Here is an 11,311-nt window from a genome sequence, read left to right on the forward strand (position 1 = left end):
TTGCTTTTCAAAGTCTCATTAAATTTAATTGCCCATCAACTTTGAAATTCTCAGCAGCCGATTAATTGATAATCGCATACTTTGTGATTTATTTAAAGCTTAAGCTTTCACTTTCTGCTTGTCAGGCGATAAGGATGGGTTGCCACATAGGGGGTACCTATATGTATTTTTGAGGGTTGGGGGCGTGACACTTCGCCCAGCTGACAAAAGCCTGCATGTAATACTTTTATGCATATTTCGCGCATATTTTTCTGACATTGTAAGTGGCTGAGGCTGCCAGCAATAAATTATTGAATAAGCACTGCCAACAACAACAGCAACAGAAGCCGGAAAAGACAGCCAGAGAGGCGGAGAAATGGAGAAATTGTGAAATGGAGAAATGGTGAAATGGTGAAATGGAGTTCTGGGACGGAGTCTCGTTTTCATATGTAAACCACATTAATCATACGCCCCGTTTGCGTTTTCATTTACGCCACTGACATATGTATGTATGGGAATAAAAAAAATGTGAGCGAATGAATAACAACAGCAATAACAGGAGCAGATGAATCTGAATCTGAATCTGAGTCTGAATCGGAAAAGCGGTTGGGAAAACTGAATCCATATCCCCAGACGAAACTGTTAGGCAGTCGGGTTAAATCAGCCATGAAATGCCATCTACACTATAGGGCAAGCCATAAAAATAATTCCACAAAGGGCCAGCCAGAAATATTTATACACATTGAGAGATTCGCATTTCACTTCATTGCATTTAAATGCTTGTTAATAAAAACGGAAAATGGAAATGGAAATCAATGCCAGTTGCAAAGGGAGAGTTGTTGAAAGCATTTACGTTTGCGTTTACGCTCACAATTGCCGGTTTCCCCCTTCCACTTTTTTGGCCAAGTGCTCAATGGCCAGGAAGGAAAAACGTAAAAAATTAATCCGAATATCGATACGCCAATTACACGCCATATTTTATTTATTTGCCATTTATTGATATTTATTTTGAATTGTAAAAGGGAATACGCTTGACCAACAGCTTAAAAGGAAATCAACGATGGCTAATAACTATTTCTATTTATTTATTTTCATTTATATGCCGAAGATAAGTGCCACAAACAGGCAGTCCAAAATCGAAACTAATCTAATTAGAGGTCCCTGGGTCACCTTAAAGCCACTGGATCCTTTTCTCGGCCGCTGCCACCGCCGCCAATCAAATGCGGTCAACTGTCACAGAGGAGCAGAAATCAAAATCACCAACAAAAAGTTAACACAGCTGCAGCATCAGCAGCCGTAAGAAAAAAAAGAAACCTCAAAATCAATTAATTTTATTGGCCATCTTCTCGTGCTGCGGAAATCCGTCCGTGTGCGGAAAACTGAAATGTCATTGTGGTGAAAAACTATTTCCCAAACAGAGTGCAATTCCCCGTATTTCGACCTTTTTCGAGCTGTCACTTTCGGTGAGGGTATCAAGGTTGGGCTTCTACATCGAGTTTGTAGTAAAATCAATCGGATTAAATTTTAGAGTGATTATTTTTTAAGAGCATTGAATAAAAATACTTTCACAAAGCCTTGGGGGTTATGTTTCCCAGTTAGTATTGACACATAGATTGACACACAATATACAGTTAAACTTAAAATTTAAATAGTTACTTAACTACAAAAAAAGGATAACAACTATTCAAAATAGTTACGTGCATTTTTTTGTGGTTGTGGTAATATTAAAACTATCAAAAATGGTAAGTTGTGTATTGTATTGTATTGTATTTTGGTCACTCTTAACTATTTGGTGACTATTTAACAGCAAAACTACCATTAAATGGTAAGTTCGTTACTATTTACTAATCTATTACTATTTAATAGTAGAACTACAAAATAATAGTAAGTTGTATGTATTAAGTTGTTGGCAAAGTAACTATTTTGTTAAGCTAACAAATCGATGGGTTCGGATCACTTATTATTATATTATATATATATATATTATTATTTTCTGAGTGTAGTTTCATGTACATATTTCAATTAAAGAGCTTTCAAACCTGTGAAGTTTCCTATGGCACCCTTTTATGCCCATGTGAAATTAAGGGTATTGCATCTTCGTTGGCCGCAGGAAAGGCCACTTTCCTCTATTTTTTATATTGTTTGGCATTGGCCAGAATCTAAATCTGAGTCTATCTCCTCTCTGACATTGACAAAAGTGCAAAGGATTAAAAGTTGTACACGGGGCCGAACAAAAGCCATTGAGAGGTAACCACATGGATACAAACGCTCGTACACCCTGTCGGCTTTTCTCTGTTTTTTCGTATATTTTTTACAGCCGCACTGAGGAATTGAAGTCACGTAGTTTGTGTGCAAATTTTTTGCTGCTCCGTGTCCGTGTTCCAGGAGAGGTCCTTTTTTTGATTCGGTTATGTTGCTAAATTTAATTCTTGTTTAGCCGCCGCACTCTCTGATTAAATTTTGCCCCCGACACTTACGTGATTTCAATGCGTAATTTATGCCAATAACCCGTAGTCGGGGCCATATGGACTGGCCATCCCAAAAAGAACCCGGAGTCTGACAAACTTTTAATTAGTTTAGTGTCACTCGAAGGGGCCGGTCGGACTGCCTTTGAATTTGCAGGGTATTTGTTTTGAAGAGGTGCCAAGTAGCAAACACACTCGGGGATTCAGAGATTTTAAGATCCTGAGATTACCGGTTTGCCTACAGATCCTACAGATAACCGCGCTCACGTGTTAATGTCTGTTTGCTGGCCTCAAAATGCCTGAATGCCATGTGTGATGTGTGTTTTGTGTGCTTCCCCTGGCTTAGATTCTAATCGGGCTCCGTTGCCTTGGCCACACTTGTCATCTGGCCCACCGGAGATTCGTCCTTTTGGTCCTTTGGTAGTGCCACCACCATCCATCCCCTGGAAAAGCCCCCCTGGAAAGCACCCCCCATTTTGCCATCCAATTAACTTGATGTCGTCGCAGTTCTTCCGCTCCGAGGTGAAAAGTTGCAGCCAAATCAAATGTGCCAAAGCGTGGAGAAGTCGCGTGACTGTCAACAAAGCGAATTCTCTGCCAGTGTATAGTAAGTAAGTCCTGGCAAAAAGCGGTCAGAGTTCGCCTTTGAATACCCTTAGCAGGACACGGAATGTGGCTCGAAACCCGGGAGCGGAATCATCAAAGGAATTCCCCATTCGGCCGAGGTTACACGGGTAACCCAGATTCGGAAATGCATTCTAATGACAGTTCAAGGAAACATCTGATGAGATTAAAATATATTTTTTAGAATTACTTAAGGATATCTTTCGTTATTTACCAAGGGGTTGCATGGAAACATTTTAAAATCATATTTTTTAAACAATCGAAGTTTGAATTTCAGAGTTAACAACTACAACATAAGAACATTTTAAATTAATATTCAATAAAATAAATATATAGGGCAGATTGCATATAGAATTCCTCAATTTATTTTGAGGTTACCTTCAAAATCTACCTCCTTGAATTAATTATTTATAAACCAAAAAAGCCTCAAGCTATAAGTTTAGAACACAAATCGTCCTTGTGTGCCAACCTTGCCTCAATCCTAATTATCCCCCAAAATAGGGCATACGATTTTCAATACTTTGCGGAAATAAATGCTTCTACCTCATTTCTTTTGCTTTTGTTTGTTCCTCCGGCTCTTTGGCGTTCGTTTGCTGGCTTTCAGCCCAATTTAATAGTTTTTCGATTTGTTGAAAAGCGAATGCCAAAGCACAGAAAATAAATTGTCACAGAAACGCTGGCCAACTTGAGCAGCTGGCTGTGGCCCTGCTGCTCGCCAGTTAACCGCAAAAACCAGGCTCTGGGCCCAGAAGACAGAAGAAGATAGGGCCCAGAAACCAAGACAGCCAGAAAGGCAAAGTTTTCCTGCAGGAGCCACTCGGAGCGGAGCGGCGACAGACTCCTTGGCCTTATCTCCATCAGATTCGGGAGTGAAAAGCGCAGCGGCGATGTCCTTGTCGTCACATATCGAGTGCAAAAAGTTCGATGACTTGGCAGAGTCCGACGACAACGGCGAGTACTTCCTGCCAGCCTTCAGCAAACCACGCAAAGCACTGAAAAAAAGTCTTAAAAATAGACCGAAAATTCGAATTTTAGAAGAATGGAAATATTTATAAATTAAATAAAAATTTAAATTCCTATTTTAAAAATCCTATAAATCAGTAGTTTTTTATGAAATAAATAAGCAACACATATACCTTTAAATTATCTTTATCAGAATAATTAAAAGAAAACTTAAAAATGTGTATTGCATTTAAATTGATTTTTATAATATTATTTAAAAATGTATGAATAATAAATAATATTTTATGGTTTTTTCTTCATTTAAAAAAAAAAATTTAGAAATAAATTGCTTTTCCCCAATTTCTTTTTCGACTGTACACAAAACTACCCATCGGAAACCCTCTCTTCTTCATCGCAGCCCCAAGTGAAGTAACCGGTAAATAACTTGAGCATGATGGTGAAATGGGAAATTTTCAATTGAATTCATTGGGTTTTGATTGCACACCCTTCGCACACCCCTCGCACACCCCCCGCACACCCAACATAATTATCAACTTAATAAAAAACCAACTAACTGTCATTTAAAATGCCCCATAAAATCGCATAAAAGCGCATAAAGTGCCTGGCACACATCGTCGTAACTTGTTGTAAATATGCTCGTGCTCAACATGCACTCAATGAATGAAATGTGTGCACAATGTTGAAAATAGTTGTGACACCCCTCGCCTCCCTTTACGCCTTTCCTCTCCAAAGTGGGTGGAGTTTCTTCTTATTGCTCATGTTGTTGTTGTTGTTGTTGTTGCTGCTTATACGGATGGCAGGGCATGGTGGCGACTTCCGCTTATGTGGACAGCACTACATGCATGATAAATTGCTGTTTGACGCCCTTAAAAATGCAAAGAAAAATTGGAGACACCGAGGAAAGCTTGGCAAGTGCCAAAGAAGGTGTCGGAAAAATCAGCCCACAAAATGTTTTCTATAGATCAATATTTTTTACAAATAAATAAATAGAGAAGTAACGCGCCACTTTTTAAATTTAAGTTTCATTTTGCCAGATGTTGGCAAAAAGATAAATAGCGTTGCCACTTCTGAGAGCGACACGCTTCAGCTACTTAACTCCAGATGGCGCCACATAAAATGCAGAATAAAAACCACAGATGGCGCCACACATTTATTACAAATTGAACTTTAAAATAAACCTGAGCAGCACCGCAAAACATATATTTTTTAATTTTTTCTTTACGAAAAAGTGAACCCTGCCTATAAGAAAAAAAACCCAGTTACCCAAAACAAAACAATTTGGATTTACATTCAATTCTTTTTTTTATTATGTGACAATATGGATTTCAGTGGTCATACAGATTTGCAATACAACCTGCAACAGAAGAAAAGAAATAATTAGCAAACATTCAAAAAAGGTAAATAATTAATATTCCAAATATTTTATCAGTTGGGGAAATGACTTTCAAACAGCATGGTGTTTCTAAGTTAATAAACCACGGACGGTATTTTCATCATTTCAAGAAAACAAAGCCAATTCATGATAATAATTACCTTCTCAGTTAAATCAGGACTACATCTTCAAAGATCTCGATTAAATGGACCTCCTACAGCAATCTGTAATACAAAAATTTATAAGTAATGCGAACTTTAATTGTTCAAAATCTCATATTTGAAATGATTTATCAGGTGGGGAAATGACATTTAAACAGCATGGTGTTGCTCAGTCCAAAAATTACGGACATTATTTTCATCATTCCAAATTATGAGCAAATGGTATTATTAATTACCTAGATCTTCCGAGTTATAAGCTTCAAAAAACCAGTTTTCACCACTACTTTCGGATTTCTGTAACAGAAGAGAAATACACATTAGTTTAAGATAATAAACAACGGTGAAACACATTTTTAAAGGTTTATCAGATGGGGAAAGAAGAAGACAAATGTCAGCATGATTTTACTTTGTTGAAATTCCACGGACGGAAATTTTCATCATTTTAAATCAATTTTTTAGAAAATCAGAAAAGTAATATTCACCTTTATAATTGCAGGGATATCTTGCCGCTATTGAAGAATACCACAGAAAAACCTGAAATTGATAAAATTGTTTTTGTTAAAAAAGCTTTAAAATAAAAAAAACAATCAATTTTATTTTTAAAGCGTTTGATTTCAGACAGGGAAAGTGAACAGCATGGTTGTTTTAGGGTTCTACTCAGAAGAGGGAATCCTGAGTTAGGAAAATATCATCACAACAACGCTTTTAGATTGTTTTTAAAGCAACAAAAATGTATACTAACCTTTTGATTGCACTTCCATCCAACACAAGTATAAAGGGTCTTGATATAAAATGTCGATCCAAATTACACCTGAAATAAAAACAAAATATTCGTTTTGAATCAGTTTAAGTAAAGGTCACGCAAAAACTACATTTTAAAATTTAATCAGCTTCAAAAAGTTGGTAACATATGTTTTTCTAATGAACTATACTAGAAGTAACATCATATAAAATATTTAAAATGTAATACTAGCAAATAAACATACCTTAGAAAACAGACTCGCAGGACAATAGAAACTCGCACGACAAAGAAATCAGCAGAGCTGTCTGTAAAAAAAAGAATTCATTGTTATACAATCCACATGAAATACATTGTTATAACAATAAGCTGCTTTTTTTTTAGGTATCAGTAATATTTCTCCGCATTTTCTACTCAGTAGAACGAAAGTTAATAGATAAAAGGTATTCATCATATAAACTGTTGCAGCATATTACAAAATCAAAATTTTAACTCTTACCTTGGTTGGCTTTAAAAGGCTAATTTAGTACCAGTTTACATCAAGTCTTGTCAAAACTGCAAAATAAAACAAATTAAGTTAGCAAATTGGAAAATATAAAAAATATATTTTAAAAATTCGTTGAATTCAGTTGCAAAAATTGCAGCCATTTAGATTTAATCAAAGAAGTCGTACGGTAATTATATTCATCAATAAAAATCTATAGAAAATAAAAAAACAATTTCTCACCATTATAATGCCGTATTGATTCTTTTAAAATTGGATCTTTCTCGTACCATGATATAATCTAAAAAGAATAAAAATGTAATTAGTAAAAGCGCTAATAAAATAAAATCTTTTTGTTTTAAAATACTATCAGTTACTATTAAATAGCAGCCATTGGGTTTAATATCACGAAAATCAAACGGTAATTACTTGTCATCAGATAAATATTTTATTTTGTCAATTTCAAATTAAACTTACCTCATAACGACAGAATTGCGATCGAAGAAGTTTCTCGAGCCCCACAAATTCTGAAAGAAAAGAAAAGTAAGGTTATGTTTTCGACGCCATTTTCTTTAAAATCTAAAGTCTATTTTTTTGGTTATCAGAATCCTTTTGGTTTAATTTTAAGTTGTGAATCAACAGCACTTTGTTCAGATTGAACTTATCATCAGGAAAATTGTATTTAAACAAGCAAGTAACGTATATCTTACCTAGATCACATTTTTCCCCCAGAGTTATCCATAAAGATGGCGGCTTGTCAATATGCAGACCTAAAAATAAAAATTGCTGTTATTGTCGAGGCACATTTTCGTTTAAATTATTATTTAAATATTTGATTTATCAGAATCCTTTTGGTTTAATTTTTAAGTTGTAAATCAACAGCACTTTGTTCAGATTGAACTTATCATCAGGAAAATGATTAAGAGAATATAAAAAGAGAGTATTACATACCTATGGAGGGCAATGCCGGTTGGCTTTCTCTCTCTTTCACGAGATGCCTCATGGAGGGCAATGGCGGCTATCTCTCTCTCTCTCTCTCTCTCTCTCTTACGAGATGGCTCCACCACGTGTTTTTCACATCTAGAACAAAGAAATAAAAGGTTAACTTATTGCCTTGTACGTTGCATTTAAATGCAGTCTGGTTAATGAATTTAGTTTATCAGTTGGCCGTTCTTATTCTTTCTACAGGAAGAGTGCCAAATCTTGCGATCTAGCACTCGACTCTTCAGAAAAAGAACATTCATCAAAAAACGATGATAAAACAATGAAAATAGTTTATCCTTACTTTTAATCCGTTCATTGCGCTTGCATCCGACTTGCACTTTAACTTTTCTTTGCTTTAAAAAACATAACCTTTATATGGCCTTGCTCCATTTCACTTTCCCTGACCACGCGACTGAACTCTCCGAAAAAATTTTAAATTAAAAGAAATTTTAAGGGTTTGCACGTGCTTTTATAGATTTTTGCCGTTTTAGAGTGACCAGAGAGGGTTGGTGCAGAAAAAACATATTGCTTGCCGATATATATTGTTTGAAAAATTAGGACGTTTTTGCTTACGTTTGCTTACGTTCAAACAAAATCGATACTGACCGATAATTTCTAGGACTGCCAGAAAGTAAAATAAAATAAAAGTAATCGAATAAATCATAGTATGAAATGATTTTAAATTAAAAAGTATAAAAAATCACGAGGTATTTTTTGTTGTAGAATTTTTTAAATGCATTTCATTATGGATGAGGCTACTTATATATCTGATTATGAGAATTTCTCATCTGATCTTGCCTGCAATCGAACAAAAACAATTTTTTGATAAATTTCGCAAATTAAATTTGCAATATTAATTTTAATGATCTAAGTCTAAATATTATGAACACTAAGCCACGCAATCGTCGAGTGTGTACTTTATAGAGTGAACGCACTGTATTTTTCTTCTTCTTTCACAGCTTGTTTACTGTTTTTGTTTAGGATAAATACACGTTTTTGCAGAATGTTTGATAATAAAGGCGATAAACTACTGCTTGAAGTTGAGGACGATGATGCTGATCCCGAGGAGCAGCATCCCCGGTGCGAGCATGGACCCACTGTGTTGTTTTACCGACAATCACAGCTTCCCGAACAGGGATTTTACGCCTGCTCAGCCCACCGGGACTCAAAACTTTGCAATTTTCACCTGCCGGCGGAGCAGTGGAGAGGTCAAACCTCTAGGACACCACTTCCTGTGAGGAACTATCCCTCGTCATACAGTAAACCAAGGAATCCCTCCATTCCTGATCCTACACTAAGTCTAAAAGCGCTTTCCGAGGACAAAGTCAATGCTCAATACTTCTTTGATGAAGCTGCTCTGAACTTCTTGGCAAATCAGTGTAAAAGTATAGGAGCTAGGTGGGTAAACCTCTTCATTTCTGAAATACCCTTTAACCGCTTTAATTAGGAAGGTTATCTGCATGGGAGCCCCACGTTTACATTTCCATCTGCGCCACAAACTGCAAAGTTTTCTATTGGATCTGGATGAGAGATTTGCAGAGTTTCTGGGACCTGAAGAGTTCTGTCTCTACAACATGTGCAATAACCACTTTTTCTACAATCGCAAGCCCTTTGAACAGTTCCTGGGAGGTACCAGGTAAGTCAGTAACCCAAATATGAAGGAATCCCCATTATAAAAGTACTCTTCATTTCCAAATTCAGTCCAGAACAACTGCTGATAGTGACGGATCCCCCATTTGGCTGTCGAACTGAACTGATTTCCCACACCCTGCGCAGCCTCAGGAAACTCCACAACAGAATCAACCAGTTGCCTTCCACGCCACTGTCCATATTCTGGATATATCCCTACTATTCGGCTAACGACATAAGGCAGGAAATGCCCGAGATGGAAATGAGCGACTACAGTATAAACTACACCAATCACCTGAGATATACGAACGTGGGAAAGCAGAGTCGGTTTTGCGGATCACCTGTACGTTTGTTCACCAATGTGCCACTCAGTTTGCTGCAGCTACCTGTGGAAGAGGGCTATAAATACTGCCAAAAGTGTGACTGCTGCACGGCCAACGGAAACCTTCACTGTAACAGCTGTGGGAAATGTCCCTCAGTGAATGGCCAAACATATAGGCACTGTGAGTCCTGCGATATCTGCGTGAAACCCAACTACGTGCACTGCACCAACTGCAGGAGGTGCACCCAGAAAGAGGGTCACAACTGCTCCTTCTACCAGACCAAGCAGCGCTGCAGGCTGTGCGACCAAAAAGGCCATATTGAAACCAAATGCCCTAACTTCCGTAAGGCCAAGTTGAAACACACCAAAGGTTGTCTTTTGTGCGGCAAGCGGAATCACAGGGAACAGAGATGCGCTCACAGATCAAAGTACTTTAAGGAACTTCATTTTATGGGCGAAACCACCATACAGTATCTTTGAGGTTGTTCCTAACAGTTGTTGTTTGTTAAGTTGAAAGCTGTCAACAACAAAGTAGTTCCATACACACCCACCCATTGACACCACACAAACATTTGTTTAATACAAAATTTATTTGTTCTTAACACTTTTCGTTGAATGTCTTACAAATTTGAATTGCAACTGCTGCGCGCGGAATTTCTGATGCACATGACCACGATAAATTGTGGAATGAATTCTCAGCCCGCCGAACGAACGAACGAGCGAACGGATTGGGAAGTTACGATTTAATTTTGAAAATATGCATTACGTTTAAACAGGTCGTTAACTTAAGCTTAGATATAATTAATTTCATGTGGAAAACACACCAATGCCTCAACAAGCGGAATGGATCTCGTGTTATCACATCGCGAAAGAAATGATGACGTCGACAGTGTTCACGTTCGTTGAGGTGAAAGTATTTTATTGGCTACGAATTGAATGGCTTAAGAACGATTGTATTTGCCCCAGATGTGCAGCATGAAAACGGAAGCGATGAAGAGCAGCGACATGACCAGCACGGGCACGGGTCCGCTGTGGGAATATAATATGGGGTGTCATAAGAGGGGGTGTTGGACTTTAAATATAGATGAGCTGTGGGCACTTACACCTTGATTCCGGGAGAGTCGTCGGTGTAGAAGCGCCACATGCCACCAGTTCCGGCTCCGCCGGGAGCACGACTCCGGGCCGCTGTGGTGCTGCTGGTGGTCTTGCGCTGCTTAAGGGTGCTGCCGCCTCCGGATCCGGCGCTACGTGGCGCCGACAATTTGCTGGGCGAGCGCGATCCGCTGCCCACGGCCGTCGAACTTGCTGGAGCGGGCTGGCAAATATGGTTTTAATAAGTAGGCACTCTCGATTGCTTTTTAGTTTAACTCACCATTTTGTGCTGTTTCTGTTTTTCTGCACCGACTGACCTGGAAAATGTGAGCAGGCGAAGTGGAATCTGAATCTGAATGTGAATCTGACGTGCTGCCTCGGCTTCGTGTCGCTTCGTCTTTTTCGTTCCACGTCACTTTGGTGGTGGCCCTGGGATACGATAGGTCGTGTGTCAGGGCTGGCGGCTATCGCATTTAGACAGCTGGAGATGACAGCGA

At 38.1% G+C, this 11,311-nt stretch overlaps 2 protein-coding genes and 2 non-coding genes across 5 annotated transcripts; 1 reads left to right on the forward strand and 3 right to left on the reverse strand.

Annotated features, from left to right (window-relative positions):
- Positions 1-7,379: 7,379 nt before the first annotated feature.
- Positions 7,380-7,464, reverse strand: LOC118877024 (small nucleolar RNA Me28S-Cm3227). The gene has a single exon (XR_005013961.2). It is a non-coding gene; the product is annotated as a small nucleolar RNA Me28S-Cm3227 (small nucleolar RNA).
- A 158-nt stretch (positions 7,465-7,622) lies between these two features.
- Positions 7,623-7,704, reverse strand: LOC118877025 (small nucleolar RNA Me28S-Cm3227). The gene has a single exon (XR_005013962.3). It is a non-coding gene; the product is annotated as a small nucleolar RNA Me28S-Cm3227 (small nucleolar RNA).
- Positions 7,705-8,752: 1,048 nt separating this feature from the next.
- Positions 8,753-10,324, forward strand: LOC108008366 (rRNA N(6)-adenosine-methyltransferase ZCCHC4). 2 transcript variants are annotated; one of them, XM_017072203.4, is made up of 3 exons: positions 8,753-9,169; positions 9,219-9,407; positions 9,473-10,324. In XM_017072203.4, the coding sequence occupies exons 1-3, from the start codon at positions 8,775-8,777 to the stop codon at positions 10,200-10,202; spliced, it is 1,314 nt and encodes a 437-aa protein (XP_016927692.3). In that variant the 5' UTR covers positions 8,753-8,774; the 3' UTR covers positions 10,203-10,324. The 2 variants fall into 2 exon arrangements, with proteins under 2 accessions (XP_016927692.3, XP_070851236.1); XM_070995135.1 differs by having other exon boundaries at positions 9,036-9,169; positions 9,223-9,407.
- On the reverse strand, positions 10,294-11,257 carry Sec61beta (Sec61 translocon subunit beta). The gene is made up of 3 exons (XM_017072205.4): positions 11,095-11,257; positions 10,826-11,037; positions 10,294-10,751 (listed from the first exon to the last, which is right to left on the reverse strand). Exons 1-3 carry the CDS (start codon positions 11,095-11,097, stop codon positions 10,664-10,666), a joined length of 303 nt encoding a protein of 100 aa, XP_016927694.1. The 5' UTR covers positions 11,098-11,257; the 3' UTR covers positions 10,294-10,663.
- Positions 11,258-11,311: the final 54 nt, after the last annotated feature.

This window comes from Drosophila suzukii, chromosome 2R (assembly GCF_043229965.1).
Source record: "Drosophila suzukii chromosome 2R, CBGP_Dsuzu_IsoJpt1.0, whole genome shotgun sequence".
NCBI classification, from domain to species: domain Eukaryota; kingdom Metazoa; phylum Arthropoda; class Insecta; order Diptera; family Drosophilidae; genus Drosophila; species Drosophila suzukii.